A 23,441-nucleotide genomic window follows, 5' to 3' on the forward strand; every position below is an offset into this window, starting at 1 on the left:
CGAGACTTCCAGTATATACCCTTCTTTTATTTCAATAATATCCCTCAGGTGAACAAGTCACAAAGCATTATGGGACTGGAAGTCCTAAGCCACAAACCCATGTGGGCTGTTGTCGCTCTTGCAGTAAAATATTACCACATAGCGGCTGCCATGAAAAGATATTCCCCAGTGTATGATTGATTCTGCCCTGCTCCAAAGTCCACTATTCACATAAACAGCGATGGATCCGCAATGACGCGGTGGTGCTGCCTTGCAACCAGGCTGGCCGCTTAATTTGAAAAGAAAACGATGCCCCTGGGAGAGGCGCATGGGAAGTGCAGAATGAAGCAACAGGGGTACAGAAAGAGGCAAGAGAATTGCAGAAAGAGGCAAGTGAGGTACAGAAAGAAGCAAGAGCAGTGCATAAAGAACCAAAAGAGGTGCAAAAAGAGGCAAGAGTGGTGCAGAAAGATGTAAACGAGGTGCACAAAGAGGCAAGATCGGTACAGAAAGAGGCAGGGGTGTACAGAAAGAAGGAAGAGAAGTGCAGAAAGAAGCAACAGAGGTGCTGAAAGAGGCACGAAGGGGGTAGAAAGAGCAAGGAGAGGTGTAGAGAAAGGCAGGAAAGTTAAAGAAAGAGGGAACAGGGGTACAGATAGAGGCAAAAAGGTGCATAAAGAAAAAAGGGGATACAGAAAGAGGTAAGGGAGTGAAGAAAGAAGCAAGTGAGGTACAGAAAAAGGGAACTGAGGTGCAGAAAATGGCAAGAGAACAGCAGAAAGAGGCAAGAGGTACAGAAAAAGGCAACAGAGGTGCAGAAAATGGTAAGAGATTTGCTGAAAAAAGCAGCAGAGGTGTAGAACGAAGCAATAGAAGTACATAAAGAGGAATATGAGGTGCAGAAAGAAGCAAGAGAAGTGCAGAAAGAACCAACAGAGGTGCAAAAAGAGGCAAGAGGGGTACAGAAAAAGGTAGGAGAGGTGCACAAAGAGGCAAGATAGGTACAGAAAGAGGCAGGAGGTGTACAGAAAAAAAGAAGAAAAGTGCAGAAAGAAGCAATCGAGGTGCTGAAAGAGGCACGAAGGGGGCAGAAAGAGCAAGGAGAGGTGCAGAGACAGGCAGGAAAGTTAAAGAAAGAGGGAACATGGGTACAGATAGAGGCAAAAAGGTGCATAAAGAAACAAAAGGGATACAGAAAGAGGTAAGGGAGTGAAGAAAGAAGCAATTGAGGTACAGAAAAAGGGAACTGAGGTGCAGAAAATGGCAAGAGAACAGCAGAAAGAGGCAAGAGGGATACAAAAACAGGGAAGACGGGTACGGAAAAAAGCAAGAGAGATACAGAAAGAAGGAAGAGAAGTGCAGAAAGAAGCAAGAGGGGTACAGACAGAGGGCAGACGGGTGCAGAAAGAGACAACAGGGGTGCAGAAAGAGGCAGGAGAGGTGCAGAAAGAGTTAATAGCAGTGCATAAAGAAGCAAACAGAGGTGCAGAAAGAGGCAAGAGGGGTACAGAAAGAAGAGAGAGAAGTGCAGAAAGAAGCTAAAGAAGTGCACAAAGAGGCAAGCGAGGTGCAGAAACAGGCAAGAAAGGTACAGAAAGAGGGAACAGGGGTGCAGAAAAGGTAAGAGGGATATAGAAATATACAAGAGAGGTGTAGAAAGAAGCAATAGCAGTGCAAAAAGAAGCAAAAGAAGTGCAGGATAGGTAGAGAAATAGTAAAGAGGGTTGCAGAAAGAGGCATGAGGGAAGCAGAAATGTACAAAAGAGGTACAGAAAGTAGCAATAGCAGTACAGAAAGAACCAACAGAGATGTAAAAAGAGGCAAGAGGGGTTCAGAAATAGATAGGAGAGGTGCACAAAGAGGCAAGAGGGGTACTGAAAGAAGCAGGAGGGGTGTAGAAAGAAGAAAGAGAAGTGCAGAAAGAAGCAGCAGAGGTGTGAAGGAAGAGCGGGGGATGCAGAAAGATGCAAGAGAAGTGCAGAAAGAAGCAACAGGTACAGAAAGAGGCAAGAGAGGTGCCGAAAGAGGGGAGAAGGGTGCAGAAAGAGGCAAGAGGGGTTCAGAAAGAAGCAAGTGGGGTACAAAAAGAGGCAACAGAGGTGCAGAAAGACGCAAGCGAGGTGCAGAAACAAGCAGGAGAAGTACAGAAAAGAGGCAAGAGAATTGCAGAAAGAAGCAGCAGAAGTATAGAAACAACAAGAGAAGTGCAGAAAGAGACAGGTGAGGTGCAGAAAGAGGCAAGAGAGTTACAGAAAATGGCAAGAGAACTGCAGAAAGAGGCAAGGGGGATACCAAAAAGGGAAGAAGGGTGCATAAAGAAGCAAGAGAGGTGCAGAAATAAGCCAGAAAAGTGGAGAAATAAGCAAGACAGGTGCAGAAAGAGGGAAGGCGAGTATAGAACGAGACAACAGGGGTGCAGAAAAAAGCAAGAGGGGTGCAGAAATAAGCAATAGAAGTACAGAAAGAAGCAACATGTGTACAAAAAGAGGCAAGATGGTTGCCAAAAAAGTAAGAGAGGTACAGAAAGAAGCAACAGAAGTGCAAAAAGAAGCAACAGGAGTGCAAAAGATGCTATAGGGGTACAGAAAGAGGCAAGATAATTGCAAAAAAAAGCAACAGGTGTGCAGACAGAGGCAAGAGTGGTGTAGAAAGACAGAAGAGGGGTACTGAAAGATGCAAGAGGGATGCATACATTTGCAAGAGAGGTGCAGAAAGAAGCAAGCGCAGTGCAGAAAGAAGCAAAAGAAGTGCAGAAAGAAGTAGGAGAGGTAGAGAAATAGTAAAGAGGGGTGCAGAAAGAGGCATGAGGGAAGCAGAAATGTACAAAAGAGGTACAGAAAGAAGCAATAGCAGTGCAGAAAGAACCAAAAGAGGTGTAAAAAGAGGTAAGAGGGGTACAAAAATAGATAGGAGAGGTGCACAAAGAGGCAAGAGGGGTACAGAAAGAAGCAGGAGGGGTGCAGAAAGAAGAAAGAGAAGTGCAAGAAATCTTCAGAAAGAGGCAAGCGGGGTGACAAAAAGGGAAGAAGGGTGCATAAATAAGTATGGGCGGAGAATTTGTTCCGCTCGAGAATTTGTGAATTTTCCGCGATTTTGCGATCCGTGAATCACGCAAAATCGAGGCAAAATCCACGAATTCCCGAGCGGGACGAATTTTGCTCAGGAAGCACTTACAGAGTTACAGCGGGTGCCCAAGTTGAAGCTAATTTAATGGTTAGAAAGAAATTAACTTCAACTTGGGCACCTTCTGTAACCCTGTAAGTGCTTCCTGAGTGGCGCCTCATTGCCTACTTGCAACTATTCTCTGACCCTGCTCTGACCCTCGAAGCATGGTCAGAGAATAGTTATAATTAGGCAACGAGGCTCCTGTCACAAAAATTAAACCTCAGCAGGAAGCACATACAGATATAAATAAAGCAGGTGCCGAGTTGAAGCTCAAATTCAGTAACGCATTATAATCAGCCCAATAATCTAGTGAGCACGGTCGATGCTAGACAGGTGTGCTTTCTCCCCAGATCTACCGTCTACAATTAGCTGTAATCGGTGATGGGGGTCTAGACATCCATGAGTTTCTCGAGCGCAATTCCCCTGTACTTCCAGTGACCAGCACGTACTGCTTTCTCCTTATCTGCTGCTCTGATCGGTCTCTGACCTTTATAAACAAGAGGCATGTGAACTCGCACAGAAGCCCGGCCCCACACACACTAGGCTATGCATCCTCTTCCCGCCCTTCCCCCCACTGTGATGGACAGCTCGCTCGAGGGACCTCGGCGCCTATGGGCGCGGTGGCAAAGTTACAGACACACGTGGTCACTGAAGACAACTCTTCCGGGCCTTTACACTGCTGTAGTGTAGGAAAAGCACAAACATTTACCCAACGAGGTAGCACTTACTGCTTTCGCCTCATCTGCTTCTCTGATCGGTCTCTTGGAGCTCAAAACCACACAGCACATCCAGGACTAGCACCACCTACCCCCATGCACTCTGGTCAGACCACTGGGGGTGGTACAAGCTGCCTTCATTCTATTGAATAGCCTCCATGAAAAACAGAAGCTGTAGTCAGACCTTTGAGGCAGGATGAAAGCTCTTTGATTAAAACCACAGCCATGGCTGACAAACAGTTCATCCTAAATGGACTGAATATGCCCTGTCCATCAGTATACGGTGCTGCATAGTCTGTCCCTGAGCAGGCTGCCCTGGACAGTGATGTCATCATCATGTCGCTGGCTGCTCTTCAGGAAAGCAAGCTCTAATGTTGGGCACATCTCACAGGCTTGAAAGGTAGTCATGGACCCAGGCACCCATGGTTTCTCAGTCAGGCCGCTTGGACTTCCCAGTCATGGGGGAGTACAACCGGAAAACAAACGGTTCCCTAGTACCTTGTCCCTACTAATCCAGAGGAAGGTCACATGCCTTTCTAATAATCTGTGAAAGTAACAAAGGGGAACATTTAAGCAAATGTTTTCAACCTCCAGGAGCCCTGGCTGGGCTTAAAGAGTCAAATGAGCCTCCATTAGGACTTCCAGAGCAGCCCGGTCATCTGGGTGTGACACATATTTCTATGGCACGCGTGACCAGATGGCCAGGCTGAATGGCAATCATTTAGATGCACCATGTTTGATGATATAGATTCAACTTACCCTTGTAGAAGCCAGGTGCCATGCTGGCAGGGCTGTCTGAGCAGAACTGGGCCTTAGGTGAAGGTCTTAGGTTGGTAGGGCTCACAGAGCTCCAGGTACACATTTTCAGCATGGAAAAGAAGGGGGGCCCTCTGGGAGCCAGCTGAACCCACTTCTGGGTACTTTGCCACACAGGCAAGCCTGAGTCTGACCTCAGGGACAGCCAGAGCTATGATCTGGGATCCAGTCAAAGCTTTGTGACATGGCCAACGAGAGGAGAGCCTATTACCCAGTTCTGCCTTTCCCACATTGGTTGTTCCTCGACTCCTTGCAATTGGTTGATTCCTTGTACTTGACTCTCTCCCTGCACCTGTGCTCCTCCTCTGAGCCTCCTGCTATATATGGCAGGTGAGCCCAGAGGCTTGCATCTGACCTTGCTGCTGTTTCACCTTGCTCTCTTTTAGACCCTTCAGCTATGTTCCAGGCTTGCATTTGATTTTGGTTTTCATTGTTGTTTCTTGCGAGAAATGCGCTTGCTCAGCGGCGCTCACGCGCATGCACAGTGTTCACAAGGATTACCGATAGGGTGAGGAAGAGGAGGACTGCAGCCCGTGGACGCCGCAGTACAGAGGTAAGTGTTTTTTGGTTTAAATTTGTTTTATTGGTTTCAGAGAAAAGGAAATCCAGTGCATTGCAGTATTGAGTCCACGAGAGAATGCAAATGGCAGACTGAAGTATTCATTTTACATAAAGCTGCACATAATCTGCAAGGGCTTTCGGGCCCCACAATTGTCCTCAGGTTGTGTCGCCATAATGACTTGTGGATCTAGACAAGGATCTACCGTGAACCCAAGATAAGAATAACAAAGCCAATAAACCCCCCAACCCAACCAGTGTGCCGATGTGTGTGAATTAGAAGGAGCGTAAGTGTGGAGCGCTCACTGTGCCTCCGTCTCGGAGTCTGCGGTGGCATGGTTTGCATCAGTTAGGCGTAGTAGGCGGAGGTATCTTGGGCATGTTATTTCATTGAATTCCTGGGATAAAAGTGTTAACAGGGGTTGCCAGATCATGTGGAAGATGGCCGTGGTCTGCGTGAGTGTGGCTTGGATGCGTTCTATCCCCATTGTGTACCATAGTTTGTGCAACCAGCCTGTATGAGTGTGCCGTGTGTTAGTCCCCCAAAGAGACAGAATATGTTGGGAGGCTGCCTGCAACGCTATACCCATTTGTCACCCCCTAATGGATTTCAGCGGGAAAGCGAGTGTGTTCGGAAGTCCTAGAATGGTGTAGGCTGGAAACCATGGGATTTCGGTGTTGAGGGACGTGTCTAAGTTGTTGAGGACAGACGTCCAGTAGGCCGTCACCTCTTAGCAGTCCCATAGAAGGTGTGTCAGCATACCTATCTCCCCACACCCCCTCCAACAGGCCGAACTTCGAGATAGGTTGCCCCTGTGTGACCTAGCTGGGGTTAAGTACCAATATATGGCTAGCTTCACTGCTGATTCCCTACCCCCTGTGTTCCTAGCCGTATGGTTGGCCCTTTAGTAGATTGACTGCCACTCCCAGGTCGTGAGCGTTCTTCCTAATTCCTCTTCCCATCGCCTATGACCGGCCGATCAGTGTGTCTCGGAGGGAGGAAAGAGCATCTTATAGAGATCCATAATCAAACCACGGTCCGAATCTTTCGTAACGAGCCATTTTTCAAATCCCGTCATTCGCCTACCAACTAAGGGACTAGTCTTGGGCTGCGTGAGCCAATGCCGGAGTTGGAATTGTTGATAGAGCTGCGGCGATTTGACATCATAGAACTGTGACACTGTGGAAAGTGGTAGGAAGCCTCCCAAGTCAAAAGGATGTCCCGCTGATCTACTGTTGGAGCCTCGCCATTGTGGAAACATGTGGGCATCGGTTCCTTGAGGGAAGACGGGGTTATCCAGTAATGGAGTTAGCGGGGATGGGAATGATGTGAGTTCCTGCTTGGTAGCCACTGAGTCCCATACACCTAGTATTGTACGCGTAATGGGGGATTTCTGGAGGTATTGCGGTCTGTGTGTGAGGCAGAGGAATGGTATTTTCCATAAGGAGGTTTGGGCCATAGCCCTGCCTTGGAAGAGCCACCTCTTCTCTGATTCGGGCCTGTACCATTCCACCAAATATCTCAGCTGTGCCGCTTGAAAGTATTGTTGCAAATTGGGAATCCTTAGGCCCCCTTCATCCATCCCTTGAAAAGATAGCTGTCTGTTCATACGCGGTCTCTTCCCCACCCAGATAAAGTGCTGAATCGCCTCTTGCAGCGTCTTCATAGTCCCGGCCGGATGTTGCACTGGAATAGTCTGAAAGATATATAGTATCTTGGGGAGTGCCGACATTTTCACTGCCGCAATTCTCCCTAGCAAGAACAATGGTTGTTTCTGCCATCGTCGAAGATCGCTATGGATCTGCGATGTTACTTTGGCATAGTTTAGGGCCACCGTTTGTTCCGTGGACAGTGTGATGATGATACCTAGGTAGGGAAGTTGCATCTGAACTATCCCCCTCCATAAGTGGGTGTTCCGTGTTGCGTGTTGGCATTTTTACTAAGTGGCAATATCATCGATTTCCCTTTGTTCATCTTGAGGCCCGACACCATGCCAAAGGCCTCCACCTCCTCTAGAAAGGCCGGCACTGAACGCTTAGGACTGTCAAGGGCCGCTAAAATATCATCAGCATATAGGCCCATTGGGTGTGGCTCTCCGTCGAAGGTTATGCCACGAATATTAGGGTTATCACACACCCTCTTTGCTAGCGGCTCGATATAGGGCACGAACAGGAGGGGTGAAAGTGGATACTCCTGCATGGTGCCACGCTGGATTTCGAAGGGGCGTGAGCTCAGTCCATTGATACGGATCCGTGCCTCTGGATGATGGTAGTAGCTTGAAACCCACGCTCGAAAGCGCCAAAGTGTATTGAAACCTTTTCGAGAAAGCCCTAATCGACGCGATCGAACGCTTTCTCAGCATCGATGGCCAGGAGCACAGAATCTGATTGTTGGAAATGGGCTTTGTCAATTAAGTGGAGAATGCGTTTGGTGTTGTCACTGCATTGTCTACCAGGGAAAAAGCCCGTCTGGTCTGGTTCCATGATCCCCGGGAGACAAGGTCCAAGCCTTGAGGCTAGCACCCCCGTGAAAAGTTCGAGGTCGAGGTTAAGTAAGGAAATTGGCCGGTAAGAGGAGCACTGGGTGGTGTCCTACTCCTTGCCCGGCTTAGGCAGCACTATAATGTCAGCCTCCAGCATGTCAGGTGGGATGGAGCTGGGGGCCTGGAATGAGTTAAAGAGTTTAGTAAGAATCAGAGCGAGTATAGGGCACAAGACCTTGTAAAAACCAGAGGAGAAACCTTTAGGACCCTGCAATTTCAGGGGCTTGAGGCGGGAGATGGCGCTGACCCCCTCCTAAATTCTGCTAGGTGCATCTAAGGACCCTGCATTTGCTATGTTCAGCGCGGTGGTGGCTGCGCTGTGCAGTTAAGTTTCGGCACTATCTACAGGTGTAGGATCTGCCTTGTAGAGAGATGCATAATAGTCCCTGACCGCCCCCGCTATTTGTGCCTCGTTGTGGATCTCCTCCCCTTCCTTGTTGTGTAAGGTTAAACATTTTGAGCGCTGGACTTTGGCCCGAAGCGCACTCGCTAGGAGGCGTCCCGTTTTGTTCCCCCCCCCCGTAGTATGTGTGTCGTAGTCTGAGAGCAGCGTATTTGGCCCGATCTGTATCTAGACTTGGCAGTTGAGCTCTGGCGATTTTTAACAGTTTCCAAATTCTTGGAGCTCCCATGCGACTGAGCACCCATTCCAATTCAACCACTTTGGCCGCTAGGGATTACCGTTTGGTTTTGCGGTCTTTGACCTCAGCCGCCAAAATGGCTATTTGTTCTCCCCTCACCACTGCCTTTAATGCCCCCCACACAGCCGGCACAGGCATGTCTGGCCGGTCGTTAAGCTCAATATAGTCAGTGATGCATTTACGGAGTTGTTGGACTAACTCCCTACGTTGCAGGAGGGGTTCCCTCAACCTCCACCGACCAGGTGGTATCTTGACACACAGGACTCTAAACGTTATTACCACGGCCTCATGATCTGATATGGCAGCTGGAATGATATCCACATCCACTACCCGAGTCTCCAACTCAGAGGAGCCTATGAAGTGATCTAATCTAGCGTACGTGTGGTGCACATGAGAATAAAAAGTGTAGTGCGAGGTCTCGGGGTGCTTAACTCGCCACAAGTCCCTCAGCCCTCTCTGTGTCAACCACTCTTTCCCTGTCACCGAAATGGCACCTGCATTGCCAAAGCGGTGGCCCGATCTCTCCTTATCTTTATCCATCACCAAGTTTAGGTCCCCCCCGATAAGTATTAAGGAGTCGAGTGAACGTAAGGCCTCCAACAAGGCATTTTTTATAAAGGGCTCCTGACTCGTGTTAGGGGCATAAAGGGATCCCACTGTCATTGTCATGCCTCTCGCCGTGATTCTGTAGGCAAGAAGTATTCCTTTGATCTCCCCAACCTTATCTCCAACATGACCATGAAAGTGTTTGGCAACCAGGAGCGCGACCCCTGCCTTTTTGTCAGGAGTTGAGGAGAAGAACTGTTGAGGGAAAGCACAGGACCTCATTCTATGCCAATCTTTGGTGAGTAAGTGGGTTTCTTGAAGTAAACAGATCACGGCGCCTGAATTTTCTAAATATGACAGGACAGCTCGCCGCTTAATAGGGTTATTGAGCCCCTTCACCTTTAGTGTAAAGACTTTCAACGTGGCTTCAGACATCTCATTACAGGGATGTAGTTTTTGCGCAGCCTACTATCCGCATTTTATACTGTACCCTAGACGTGGGCCTCAGCCCCTGTCGGCACACTGGTTCCCTCCCACCCCCCCCCCCTTTTCGCAATTCACTCAACTCTCGCAGCCCAACCTAGCCACCCGCCCTCCCGCCTCCCCCTCTCCAACAAACCAACTGTTGAATGTCATTCCGCCTGATTTTGCAGTCCCGCACTCCTTCATCCCACCCCCCCAATCCCAACCAGAAAACCCCAACAGTTTGTCACAGTCCCAAGCCTGGACAGGAAAATCGCAGGTCTGTGGTAAAGATACCTGGATGAGCGAACAGCCACGGTGACCCCCCTCTGCTTCCCGCCCGTCCCCTCCCCTTGGACCTTCGTTGTCGCAGTGCCAATGACCCCCCAACAATCAAAAGGCTCAGTCCGCCGCCGACTTGTCTCTGGCCACTTCTTGGATGGCCAGGGCCCTTTCTTGTGCCATTCAGGGTCCGTTTTCAGCTCCATTGCAGGTGACCGTACACGGCCTACACTTTGTCACCCTCCCCGTGAGGATTGCTGGGAGGGCCCAGGTGAGGCAGGCCCCTCGTCGTGCTCAAGTCCCAGCAGGGCGCAAGTGTCCTTGAGTGATCTCAACTGGTGCAGGGTGCCGTTCCACTTGAAGATCAGCTGGAAGGGATGTCCCCAAGAGTATGGGATTCCCTTGGCGCATAGTGCTGCTGTGGCAACCTTGAAAGCCTGTGAATGTGAACAAAGCAGTGATGGGAGGGTCCAAGGGGATGTTTACCGACCTTACACAGCTACAACCCCCAAAAACAAGACAGTATGCAAAAACGCAGAATAGCTGTGGGTCACAACAAACGGGAAATGAAGGCTAACTAAGTACCTGACCAACAACCCGAGTGAAAAAGTCAGACACATATATATAGAAAGTATATGTGGAATACAATGGGACGACTATATGTGGAGGTATCTTCTGATAGTGGAAAAATACCCATCAGTTGTCAACCAGAACCGCCCTTGTCATCATTTGGGATCCTTCACACCGGAAAGAAGAAATGTTACAACCATGCCCGAAGTGATTTTACTACAGGTTGTACAATATATGTATTCCGGTGTATCCTAGAAGGATATGGATGTGTGGTGACAACTGTAAAGCAGTGCGTGAAAATAGTGAAGTGAAAAAGTGATAAGACATAAGATAAAATTATAGAGCAAAGAGGAAAAATAGTTTTAATCGTTACCTCTCTACTTCCAAATCAATAAAAAACCAGTGCGAATAGTAGTTCAACCAAATAGCTACTATAATTGTTAAGAGGTCATCATGTTTCTGCAGTCTGATTGACCCCAGTAGGTATCTGCTGCATTCTTCAGGACAGATTGTCGCTACTGCTTGAAAAGTGGTGAAAAATAATATTAATAAAAAGGGAATTTCACCTGGGTTTCCTAGGTGTATTCATTCTCCTGCTAGGTGATCCATGAACCAGGAGATAAAGAAGTAGTCATTTGCAGGTACAAAGAAAGACAAACAAAACACAACATTAGCTTATAGGCAGAGATTACTTTCTATTTTAGCCAGAATTAGAATACAAAATCCATTGTTGTATTTCTCTCAGTGTCGACAGCTGATGGGTATTTTTCCACTATCAGAAGATACCTCCCCATATAGTAGTCACATTGTATTCCACATATACTTTCTATATATATGTGTCTGACTTTTTCACTCGGGTTGTTGGTCAGGTACTTAGTTAGCCTTCATTTCCCATTTGTTGTGACCCACAGCTATTCTGTGTTTTTGCATACGACCTTGAAAGCCTGCCACTTTTGAAGTGTGAAGACCGATAAGTCTTGGAAAGCGCTATTGGGTGACCCTTGTAATGAAGAGGTTGCTTCTGGCGTGCTTCGCGTAGGATTCTATCCTTCAGTGGAAAATCTGGGAGGAAGGCCAGGATATCCGGGAGGGGAGCAGGTGCGCGTCGCGACAATCCTACTCTGTGCGCTCTGTCAATACGGATGCTGAAGTCTTGGGGTTCCCCCAGAATCTCCCGAAATAGGTCCTGCAAGTACGCAGTGATGTTAAGTCCCTATTCCTTAGATGGCACGCCGTGGATTCGAATGTTATTGCGGCAAGATCTATTCTCGAGATCCTCTGCGTGTGCTTGGAGGTCTACATGCTGGTCCCGGAGGCGAAGGACCTCCTGCTGAAGTTGTTAAATTTCCTCGCTCCTGGTCTGGTTTGGTCTGCCTCCACTATGGCCGCCACACGCACGCTCGCCCAGGCCGTCCACCTCTCTCCTTACCTTGCAGACCTCCACAGCCACTTCCTGTTTCAACGTAAGTAAGTCCTCTCTCAGAGAGTTAAACAGGGGTTCCAGAAAGGACTTAGTTATGGGCACCTCTCCGTCCTCTGAAGCAGTGGTATGCTTTGACGCCCCCAGGGAAAAGGGTTCTTTGTCACCTCTGGACGGGCCCTTGATCAAAATGTCAGTGAGCGTGCGCTCTACCTCCTTCCGTGTGCTGGCCATCCTCCTCCACCTTCTGACAGCGCCAGCCGCTACTGTGTATGCCTAGGCTCCAAAGTTTTGCTGCTTTATGCAATCCCCCAGAATTGCCTGGGGCTCGCGATAGGATCATCTACCACTGTCAGCCACCGGCTTGTGGAGGTCCGGCAGTCACCTCTGGGTCCTCTGCTATGAGACCTGTGGATTGAGGCAGGCATGGGCCAGGACACCCCCCCGGGGAAAAGTTCCGAGGTCTCACGTCGTTGTGAGAGCCTGACAGTCAATCTTGTAGTGTGGTAAGCCCTTTCCAGCAAATGGGGCATGTGCGGAGCACGTAGTGGGCACTGGTGACACTGAGGTGGGGAGACCCAATGCGATCCCTGCTATGCAGATCTGGGGGGGGGGAGCTGACAAACCACCCGCCCCTTCCTTCGGCAGCGGGACATGCATCTATTAATTGGGCCCAGCGGGCCACCTCCACAGCCCCCGGCGGTCGAGTGCTTCCCTTGGAGTCACAAAATGGCGCCGGCGTCCCCAGCAAGGCCTGTCCTCCCTCACTTTGCTGCCCCCTGCCTCCTCACCTTCGTGGGCTGCCGATTGAATCCGCCGGCACCGCAGGTGACAGGTGCCAGCGGGGTATCTCAGGGGAAGGTCGACAGAGACTGCTTCAGGTCACCGGGCGAGGCCGAGCCCGCTCACACCTGACAGGGCCTCAGATCCCCAGCCCCAATTTCCACGCCTCCGAGCGCGGCAGCTCTCCTGCTGGGCCCCGACCGCTGGACCGCCTCCAGTCTCGCTCCCCCAGTCTGGGCTTCGCTGGCATCCTGAGTCAAGACGCTGTGGGCTCTGTGTGCCTCCGGAGCTTATGCTGGGCCCGGGAAACACAGGGCTCATCCACTAACCGCCAGTTGTCTTGCCCCAGGCGTTAGGGCACCATTACATTTTCAGCAACGGCTGGAACCCAGATGTTGCGTCTCAGGGCACTCGAGTCACCGGATAGCCCTCAACGCCTGCTTTTCGTGGTCCCTCGTCGCCCCCACTGCCAGCTGTGCTTTGTGGGGGGTATTTATGGCACTTTCAGGCCCACAGGAAGGGTCCGACCCCGGGAGCCTGCTGGAACTGCTGCATATCGGTTTGCCATCTTGGCCACGCCCCCGGTAAGTGTTTTTAAATGTATTTTTAATTAATGTTTTCTTGCTTGTTATTAGTGGGGGTGGATGCGGAGGCTGGCCAACTCCGCTCCACTGCAGAGTGTGCTGAGATTTGCCTTCTTCGCATCCTCTGCGGAACCTGGAAAAGGCAAATCTCCGCACACTCCGCGGGTGGAGCGGAGGTCTCCGCGCTGAGTTAATCCTGCCTTAGTGTATAGAATTCAGTTTGGATATTCCAATCCTGTGCCTGACCCATATTCCAGTCCACATTTTCCCTGAACCAAGCTCCTGTTTCTGTGTACCTTCTACTGCTCTCCTTTTTTTCTTGTGTGTTTATATTAATATTATGATTTTTCTTTCCTTCCAATGGTGTAAGTCAGATTCCAAAGCTTCAGAGAATCACCCAGCACTCCTTCTCCCTAGGATCTACTGAACCTCTCCCTGAACTCTGTGAGATTAATCTGCTCATTGCCTTCTTGTAAGATCTTTTTCACCTCACAGGAAGATCTCTTCCATGGAGCAGACAAATTATTATTTATGAAAGTTTGTCTATTGTTTACCTGCTGTTATCTTTCTGTTGTTTGTACTTTTATTATCTTTTTCTGCTTATCTGTTTGTTTTACCCTGCTGACCTTAGGTCCCTATTCACTGCAAGTTCTAACCTGCTTCTGTCCTGCTTCCCTCCAAGCCTTTAAGCCCCCTCTCGAAAAACCCTTTGTCCCTGCATAGAGCAAGCACCCCATTACCTTTCTTTGTCCTGAAATTAGCTAGTGTCCCTGAGATATTGCCCTGAATAGCTAGATTCCTGGCACCTGGGGCCCTGTGAGAGCTTTTTCAACCGGCTTAGTAAGGGAGACCTCCCCAACCTGTGTGACCCCAAGTGTCCCAGCGGGCTGGACACAGGGGATCATGGCCTCGTCCACGGCCAGCTGGGGCTCTGCCCTATGGCTCAGTCAGAGCTTCTTAACTCAGCCAGTCATGGGAGTCCTACCTATGCCTGTGGGACTTTCTCCTAGGCACTTTCAATTTGTGACATGGCGGGATGGCAGGATGAGAAAGGGAGCCCAGGGGAGGGGACTTCCATCCCCAGACCAACCAGAGTTCTGAGTCTGGCCCCAGCCAGAGCATCTAACCCAGCCTTCACCTGGTTTGTGGGGCCCTGCCTTGTGCACTCTGGGCAGGGAATGGAGTCCAGGGACATAGGCTTCCACCACAGGACCAACAGGAGGTGGGGCCCGGTCAGAGGCTTTTAAACCTGCAAAAGGGAGCCCACCCAGGGTGTGTGGGACACTGTCCTGGGCTCTTAGTGTTACAGTGGGCCCGTGGACCTTGGCTAACTGGACCGTAGACCCAGGGCCCGTTCAGAGCATTTAAACCCTGCCATATAGGGAAGTCCTCCTGGGATGGCGGGACCCTTTCCAGTGCACTTTGAGACATGCATGGCCAGGGAATGGAGCTCAGAGCCTAGGCAAGGGTGAGCCAGCGCTCTCTCCCATGCCACGGTCAGAATTTTTTCACTTGGCCAAGCAGGGGAGCCCTCTTCAGACCTGTGGAACTCAGTCCTGGACTGAAAGTGACACAACAGACCAGAAAATGGAACCCAGGGGCCGAGGCTTGGTTAGAGTCTATTAACCCAGTCTTAATAGGGCGCCCACCCGGATGGCAGTACCATGTCTTGTGCATTTTGAGACATGGTGGGCTGGAGAATGGAGGCCAGTGCTGGGGCTTCGAACCCCACACTAACAGGAGCTCTGATTGGGGCCTGGTTAGAGTTTATTAATCCAAGCAGGGGAGACCTCCCAGTGCCTGTGGGACCTCGGCCCGGGCACTTTGAGACCTGGTGGGCCAGTGAATGGAGCCAAGGGATGGAGGCCTCCACCACAGGGTCAGCCAGAGCTCTGACCCAGGGCCTGGTCAGAGTTTTTTCACCTGGTCAAGTGGAGGTGCTTTCCTTTAACCTGCAGGATACTGTCCTGGGCTCTATGTTACAAGGTGAGCTAGAGAGAGGGGAGCCCAGGGCAAAAGGTTTTTAACCCCAGGTCAGCTGGAACTCTGACCAGGTGTTCAATCAGAGATTTTTAACCCATCTAAGCATGCAAGCCCTCCATGTACCAGCAGGACCCATCTCATGCAGTTTGTAACATGGTCGCCTTGGAAAGGGGGTTCAGGGCAGGGGGCTTCTACCCCCTGGCTGACAGGACCCTGACCCAGGACCTGGTCAAAACTTCTAAACCTGGACAAGCAGAGGAGCACTCCCCGGGCTGCAGGTCCCCATCTTGGGTTCTAAGGAACAGGGCAAGTTGGAAAATGGGCCCAGGGATCGAGGTTGCCACACTTATATCAGAGCTTCATTACCCAGCCAAGCAGGCGAACCCACCCTTTGCATGGGGTCATTCCAGGTACTTTGCAATATTGCTGGCCAGAGAATGGAGCCCAGGGTGGTGACTTCTGCCCATGGACCAACTAAAGCTCTGACTCATGGCCCTTCGACGTTTTTCACACACCCAAGCAGAAGAGATATGCCCCGGGTCTGCAGGATCCCGTCCCAGGCACTCTGTGATATTGTGGGTCGGTGCACAGACACAGGCCTGTTGGTTCTCACCCAGGGACAGACAGAAGCTTGAAACAGGGCCCAGTCAGGTCTTCCAGCCTGGTGAAGCAGGGGAGTCTCCCCAGGTACTCTGTGACATGGTGAACTAACACAAGGATCCCAAGGGGGCTAGATCTAGCCTTGGGCACTGGCAGAGCTTTTTACCCCACCGAGAGCGAAGACTCCCATCACTGGCTGCCAGTACCTTTGCATCATAAGAGGGAAGCAAATGTAGGTTACCCACATCCTTGTTATGTTGCTACAGAGGAAGCCTACAACCGAATCTTCCATGCACACTAATTGATAGAGAGGGATATTTGAGAGACATTTGAAAGAATATGTACAGCCTCATGGAGCCCTGGATGGACCTAAAGACTCAAATGAGGCAGCTCGGAATTATGAACATTAGGCTAAGTCCGGAAATGATATGTTTTGTTTATTTATGTTAAGTAAGAAATGTCACTAGTGACATTGGCATGACACATTTTGCACAACCTGTGTCTGTGTGGTAAATATTGCAGGCATAGTTTCACATACCCCTAATTCTAATTTCCTACAGCTCCAGACACAAAGAGTTCATTTTGAGTAATGTGAAATCAAAAATATATACGTGGCTTTTTAAAAATATCTGCAGAAGGTGACGGGGAAGCTGAACAGCGTGACATGCAGTAAATGGGAGAGGCCTCTCCCTATCATTGTACCTCTTAAACATTCTACAACATTAGGGGGGTACCTGCATAAGGGGGGACCTCAAGTGGGTGTACCCCCACAACATATTTTTTAGCACTACTATACACACTCCTATTACAGTTAGTATAACATTGAAAGACTCCTTATGACAAACTACATGGATTTACGCAAACAGAACTAGTAGTCTTCAAGTGAAGGTACAGATAAAAAAAACTGTACAAGAAGACCATAAATTATGAAATGAGGTGTCACATGGATATCCTGCTCGATAACTGTTACTCTGCAGCTATCATTAGACATATGTTGCAATGAAGACTTTTGACCCTGTGCTTCTTGCTCTGTCCTAGGGCCCTCAAATTTAAACTGGAAAAACATTGGCATTGGTGTTCACTGGTTTAAATTAAATAGGTATGTTTCATTAACATTTGTTCCCTTTAACTGAATTCAGAAAACTACAAAAGCAACATAAACAAGGGTTCTCTGGATTTGTCTAAGAGTTGAAAATGAAACTGTACTGTATCTTTTTCAACCGGAGACCAATTGAGTCCTTAAATGTGCTTTATAACATCTGGAGCATGATATAAGTAACCTAACAACACAACGCGAAAGGTAAACATGACGTAATGCAACATTATTTATGGGTAATACTTCTACTAACAATCAACACTTGTATAATTCTTGATGAGAAATCAATTTGCTTCTATCGCTATCCACTTAATGAATGATGGCGCATTGTTCCCTCTTGTTAATATAATTTCTGAATTATCAACAAGGTACATTATGTTTCCCTTGAAACGGTTGTACGTGGAGAAGTTGTGCTCTTTACTGCTTCCGGAACATAAATACTAAACATTCCAAATTAATCTTCCAGGAACAGTATGGACGCAACAGATTTTAAGTTTGATTTTTCATGAAGGGCATCTTAACAAAACAGAAAACCTTCAAACGACTGATCTTATTCCTGGTCTTGAAAATAATGTGAGAAATGAAAATTTTGAACAGCGGCCCTCACCTCGTCTTTTTATGTCGCACCTTCCATATTACTTGACCCCGAAAGGTCTGAAAGACAAAAAGGCAAAGGTAACTAAGAAACACTGAGTTTTTGATGCATGAAGGTTGTACAGTTTTGATCATGGTGTTTCCTTGTTCATGAACCGCATTGTGTTTTCTTTTGAAGGCGGATATCCCTTTTGAATAATTGTTTATCTTGTTTCAGTCTGTTTAGTATTCATTTTGGGCCTGGCTGAAGAGGGATTTAAGTCTTGAGTGAGAGAGCTAACACATTCCAGGGTCAATGTGGGATTTTAAGTAACCTCGTTGCCCTGCTGTCTTCAACGCGATAAAGACCAGAAAATCCCACTGCTCACAGTTTCCTAGATACATTACAAACGAATCAGGGAGGATACATTATAAACCCCGAAAAGTTAAATATCAAAACATTCTATTACCTCAATAAATCTCATAAAAATAATTTATTATTCCATATATTTTAGCACAAAGACAATTGCACATCAACCATTAAAGTACACATTTTATAAGTAAAATGATTATAGAACGCTAACCAATTTATGGTACCTATGTTGATAGTCACGTGGTAGTCTTTCAGTTGACAATGTCAGCCATCCATTTTGACATAAGCAGTTGATTTTAGTATTGGTACCTCATTTCTATGTAGGCAGTAAGCAGGTGTTTCGTGAACAACCCCACTCCTTCAGGGCCATAAATGCTTAGATTACTTCTCTAAAGGAACACTTTACAATATTTGATGTTACTTTTCACATACAAGTTTCCGATTCATTCACACCATTGATCTCAACCTTAGGTTGCTCCATAACAACTTCAAATAATCCTTCTATATCACAATGAAGCCAATAGTATGCACAACAACAGCATAGGAGCATTTCACAAGAAAGGTTGTATAGAAAAATAGATGTTCCTCTTGTTCAAGCAAATACACATTACAATGTCGGTGAGGCCATCTATATGAGGTTTAGCTAATATGGAAATGTATGCCTGACATTGTCAACTGAAAGATTATGTAATGAGACAATTACATGAGCTAAAGAATGATGGGTTGGGATGCTACCCCGAGCAATTGCCAGTGGTCAGACAAATTGCAAGCATTCCGCCAATCAACTTTTGTGTGTTTTATGTTTGCAACAACACCTGAAAAGATGGACCTTTGTTGAACTGCCGCAATATTGATGTAGTAAGCTTCCTGAATGGCGTGCAGTCCTTATTTAAACAAGACTGAAAATGTCAGATGTTTTCATCCAGCCCAAAACAGAAAGATTATTTGGTGCACTCATCCCTAGTGTGGTGTAATGCAGGCCAAGTCTTAGCCACCATGTTGATCCGACAACTCTAATGAATCGTATCAAAATGGCAATACATTTCCCTATGGTTCAAAAGTCTACAGAAGGTGTGTAAAACTCTTTAATATAAAGTCTGCTCAGCAATATAGATAACTTGGTAGCAAAATAATTTCCCTTCATTTCCCCAGACGGGGTGAACTGATCCTAATGAGGCTACCACCCGACTTTGGTGAGATCTCCGGTCTCAAAGTGAATTTTCAAAGGATGCTGTTATTTCCCCTCAGGAGGCTAGTGGGGAAGCCTCTTGAACTTCTTCCGGACTTGGAGATTCGCTGGGAGACAGAGAGTTTCTGATACCTGGGCATAATGGTTCCACATATACAGAAGCCGTTCACCAGGGCCTGAACGTGGACTGGGTCATAGAAGACCTCGCGGGATTGACTGGGTTTTGAAATAAATTGCCCCTGGTTGTTTGAGTTGGGCGGCAGCAGGGAAAATATTTTTTCTTCCATGCTGTCTCTATTTAGTGGAGAATTCGCTATTGCCTCTTGGGCCACAAATCTTCCACAAATTGATTAGCCTATTGATCTTGTTGGTCTGAGACAGATGACCTAGCAGGGTGGCTTTGTCAGTCCTTAAAAGTAACATGGAGTATGGACGCCTGGTTCTCCCAGAATGCAATTCCATTACTTTGTGGCACATCGGCAGCATGTTGCATGGTGGCTTGCAGACCCTGAGTTTTGTGAAAAGGGTCTATCTTGAGACATGCTTGGGGACAACACATTGGTATGCTTGTTGATGCAAGGGTACCACTCAGAGAATTCACCGCCCGATTCATCAAACAAAATTGCGCTCGCAAAGGGCCAGATTTTGAGAATCAGGCCCTTTGCGAGTGCGATTTTTGCATTTGTGATTCAGCATCCCAATTGCAAAAATCGCTAATTGCGATCTCACAATTTTGCGAGGAAGTACATTTAAGGAATCTCTATTTGAGATTCCTTAAATGCAATTCATCATCCAATTTTTTTTTGCGAATTCGCAATTTCTAGCCGCAATTTACCGCGAGGTCAGACCTCGTGGTAAATTGCGAAAACTCAGAAAAATGCATTTAAATGCATTTTTCTGAGTTGCATATTACACACACACATGTCCTTTGGACATGTGTGTGTGCAACACCTGTGTAATATTTCATTTGAGGGGTGCTACAGGGTGTCCTTTGGACACCCCTGGCACCCTTCAAATCGCTATCTTATTTGCGATTAGAAAATTGCTAATCGCAAATAAGGAATACTCCCCATTCATTCCTAAGGGCCTTTTGGCCCATAGGAATGAATGGCGAGTTATTCCTTATTTGCGATTAGCAATTTGCTAATCGCAAATAAGGAATATGTAGGAATCGCATTTCTTTATGCAATTTCTACATGAATCCCGTTTTGCGAGTCCTTAATAGCGATTCGCTATGAATCGCTATTAGGGGTTTGCAAAACGGGAGAATGATGAATCAGGCTGTCAGTTTTGTATCTGGTACGTCATACAGCTGTGATGTGGAAAGCAGTGTATAGTATCTTCCATGAAATAAAGTACAGGTAGGCTGATGTAGATTAAAGGAGAGTTTATTGTAAACTCTAAGATAGAGACCTCATCCTCTGAAGTCAAGCAGGCAACTGACTAAGCTTGAGATCTAACATTCTAAGTTACAGATGTTCTATGTTAGAACTTCATGCACATGCAAGTAACACATTACAAGTTGTATATAAATAAATGGAGAATACCACAACACCTCCCTCTTATCAACCATAACATTGGAAACAGATAAAAGAATGAATTTAGGATGAAACAAAATAATTTAAGTGAGAAGGAACAAATCTCTCTCTTGTAGATCTTCTCACCTGACCAGCGAGTGAAAAAGTGGAGGGAGAGGAAGATTCAACCTCAACATTACTGGAGCGACATACCACAATTCTACTAAGGTTCCAAACCTTATGATCTTGTGTCCTAACAGCATTCCCTAAAAGTTTGACAACTTTTATAGGTTAACTAAACTTGGAAATTCCAAACTTCCTCTCAGGCAATTCAATTCTTACGACATCTCCTACACAAACCACTGTTTTCCTTAGAGCCTTTCTCTCATCATACTCACACTTCCTTTTTTTCATTTTTTCCAATTCTTTCTTCTTCCAATCAGTAGTGTCGTGAGAGATGTCTTTTGAGTCTGCAGCATCACACAACTTCTTAGATACCCACGAGGGCTTAAGGGGAGTGCTAGCGGACCTTCCCTTGAACAAAGCAAAAGATGAGACACCAGTAGAGGAATGTGCTGTAAACCTATATTCACAAACCTTTTTCTTAATAGCCTCCTCCCAATCACATCTGGAAACAAGAGCCAACTGCTTAGCTTCCTTAAGGACTTTGATAAATCTTTCTACAACACCATTGCTTTCAGGATGATATACAGAAGCACGTTTGTGAAGAATACTTCTCTCACTCAGAAAACTCTCAACCAAAGCAAAAGTGAATTGCACACCATTGTCAGTAAGAACTGAATTCGGCAGACCTTCACTCGCAAACAACTCATCAAGAAAAGAGATCACCGATAAAGAGTCCACACGATTCACAATTTTGATGAAGGGCCATCTTGAAAACATGTCTACACATACGATAACATATTAATCCTGACTTTTCACTTGACCGGACCCAAAATGTCCAAGGAAATGTCTACCCATGGACCATTAGACTGTTTTCTGATCACCATGGGTTGCGTCCTACACTTTAGAATCTTGTTACTCACAGAGCACTGTGCACAGTTACGTACCAATCTTTCAATTTCAGTGTCCATTGCAGGCCACAAATATACCTCGATAACTCTCGCTTTGGTCTTTGCTATACCCATATTACTGGAATGAGCGTTGTCAACAATCTTGGACCTCGATTAACAGGAGGAACAAGCCTACTGCCCCTCACTAAGAGACCATTAAGTAAAAATAACTGATCTTTCACACCCCAGAACCCTTTAATCTCTTCAGAACAGTCTGTCTTTTGACACCATCCATCACGAACAAATCTAATAACTCTCTGGAGACTGTCATCTAAATTTAACACAGTATTCCACTCACCCTCTGTGATGACACCCTCCGTAACAGCATACACTTTTAGATTCTCAGAAAAATCTTCATTACAAAAGAAAAAATCCTCATGCTTTTCAGAGACACTATCTCCAGTAAGTCTAGACAGGCAGTCAGCCAAGATATTGTTGGATCCAGGTAGATAAGAAACATTAAATTCAAAATCTTGTAAAGCCACAACCCATTTTCTTATTCTATGCGAAATACAATCAATCCCTTTCTTTTCAGGGGTTTATGGTCCGAAATTATTGAGAATCTTTTTCCCCACACAAATTCTTTGAGTTTGTGAATAGCCCAATCAACCGCAAGAGCTTCCTTTTCTACAGCAGAATAATTGCTTTCAGCACCTCTTAAAGGCCTTGCAATGAACAGAATGGTGTTGTCTATCGTCTCTCCTTTTTGTAAAAGGACAGCTCCAATACCTTTGCAACTAGTATCTGTCATGATATAAGAATCTTTACTGGGATCAAAACTGGCTAAATCATGAGCATTATTAAGGCAACTCTTAATGAGATCATACTCATCACAACAACCTTTATCCCAGATAAATTCTTGTCCTTTCTTCAACAAATTTCTCAACTTCACTGTCTTTTGAGCAAACCCCGGAACAAATTTATTATAACATTCAGACATTCCAAGAATTTGACCAATTCATCCTTATTATTTGGATACTTAAGATTGGAAATAGCCTCCACCAGTGATGGTTTAGGTTTTGAATCTGAAACAAGATGACCAAGATATTCTATAGTTTCAATGCCAAGTTTAGCTTCCTGTAATCTATCTAAAACGTCATACATTCTTTCCTCATGTTCCTTGCGAGTAATCCTGTGCACCAAAATGTCATCTTGATAAACTTTGACTCCAAGGATGCCAACCAGAATGCCCTCCATCACCCTCTGAAAAACTGATGCAGCCGATATCAGGCCGAAAGGCATCCTGAGAAACCTATAAGTGCCAAAAGGTGTGATGAAGGTCATGAAATCTTGACACAAAGGGTGTAATCTGACCTGGTGATATGCAGAGGAAAGATCTAACGCGGATAAGTGTGTTGCACCACCCAAGGAAGACATCATTTCAGTAATATTAGGCAGAGGATAATGGTCAACAACTACAGATTTGTTTAACTCTCTCATATCCACACACAATCTTGCCTCGCCATTGGCCTTGCGGACCATAACCACCTGAGAAACCCATTCAGTGCCCTCAACTTCTTCTATGACCCCCATTCTTCAATAGTTTATCTAAATCGGCTTTCATTTTATCACAAACTAAAAACGGAACATTTCTTACTTTTGCCACTTTAGGGACGGTGTCATTCTTTAATTTTATTAGGTGTATATACTTTTTAAGATATCCCAGTTCTTTGGAGAAGACACTTGGATATTTCTTGGCCCAATCACAGTTAACAAAATTTCTTCCACACCAGAGGGAGGGTCTCTCAAACATACTGAAGGGACCTGGTTTGGATCAAGGTAAACACCCAGCTCTCTTTGATGTGCCCAACTAATGAGAGAATCTCCCTTCATTGAAACATATATTTTCCCAGCTGGTATTCTCCCCTTGAAATCGATAGTGCCCACAAAATATCCCAATAAGTTGATGATCTGACCACCATAACCTCTGGGAATAATGTCTTTTTTAATTAGTTTAACTTTGTTTTGTAAA

At 46.6% G+C, this 23,441-nt stretch overlaps 1 protein-coding gene across 1 annotated transcript in view; it reads left to right on the forward strand.

The window, feature by feature from the left end:
• Window positions 1-23,441, forward strand: part of LOC147707982 (amine sulfotransferase-like) — a 363,481-nt gene that overhangs the window by 60,981 nt on the left and 279,059 nt on the right. Inside the window, exon 2 of the mRNA XM_086925269.1 lies at window positions 17,211-17,419. Within this exon, the coding sequence (XP_086781395.1) occupies window positions 17,211-17,419 (209 nt within the window). The remainder of the gene's footprint in view (window positions 1-17,210; window positions 17,420-23,441) is intronic.

This window comes from Lissotriton vulgaris, chromosome 6 (assembly GCF_964263255.1).
Source record: "Lissotriton vulgaris chromosome 6, aLisVul1.2, whole genome shotgun sequence".
Taxonomy (NCBI): domain Eukaryota; kingdom Metazoa; phylum Chordata; class Amphibia; order Caudata; family Salamandridae; genus Lissotriton; species Lissotriton vulgaris.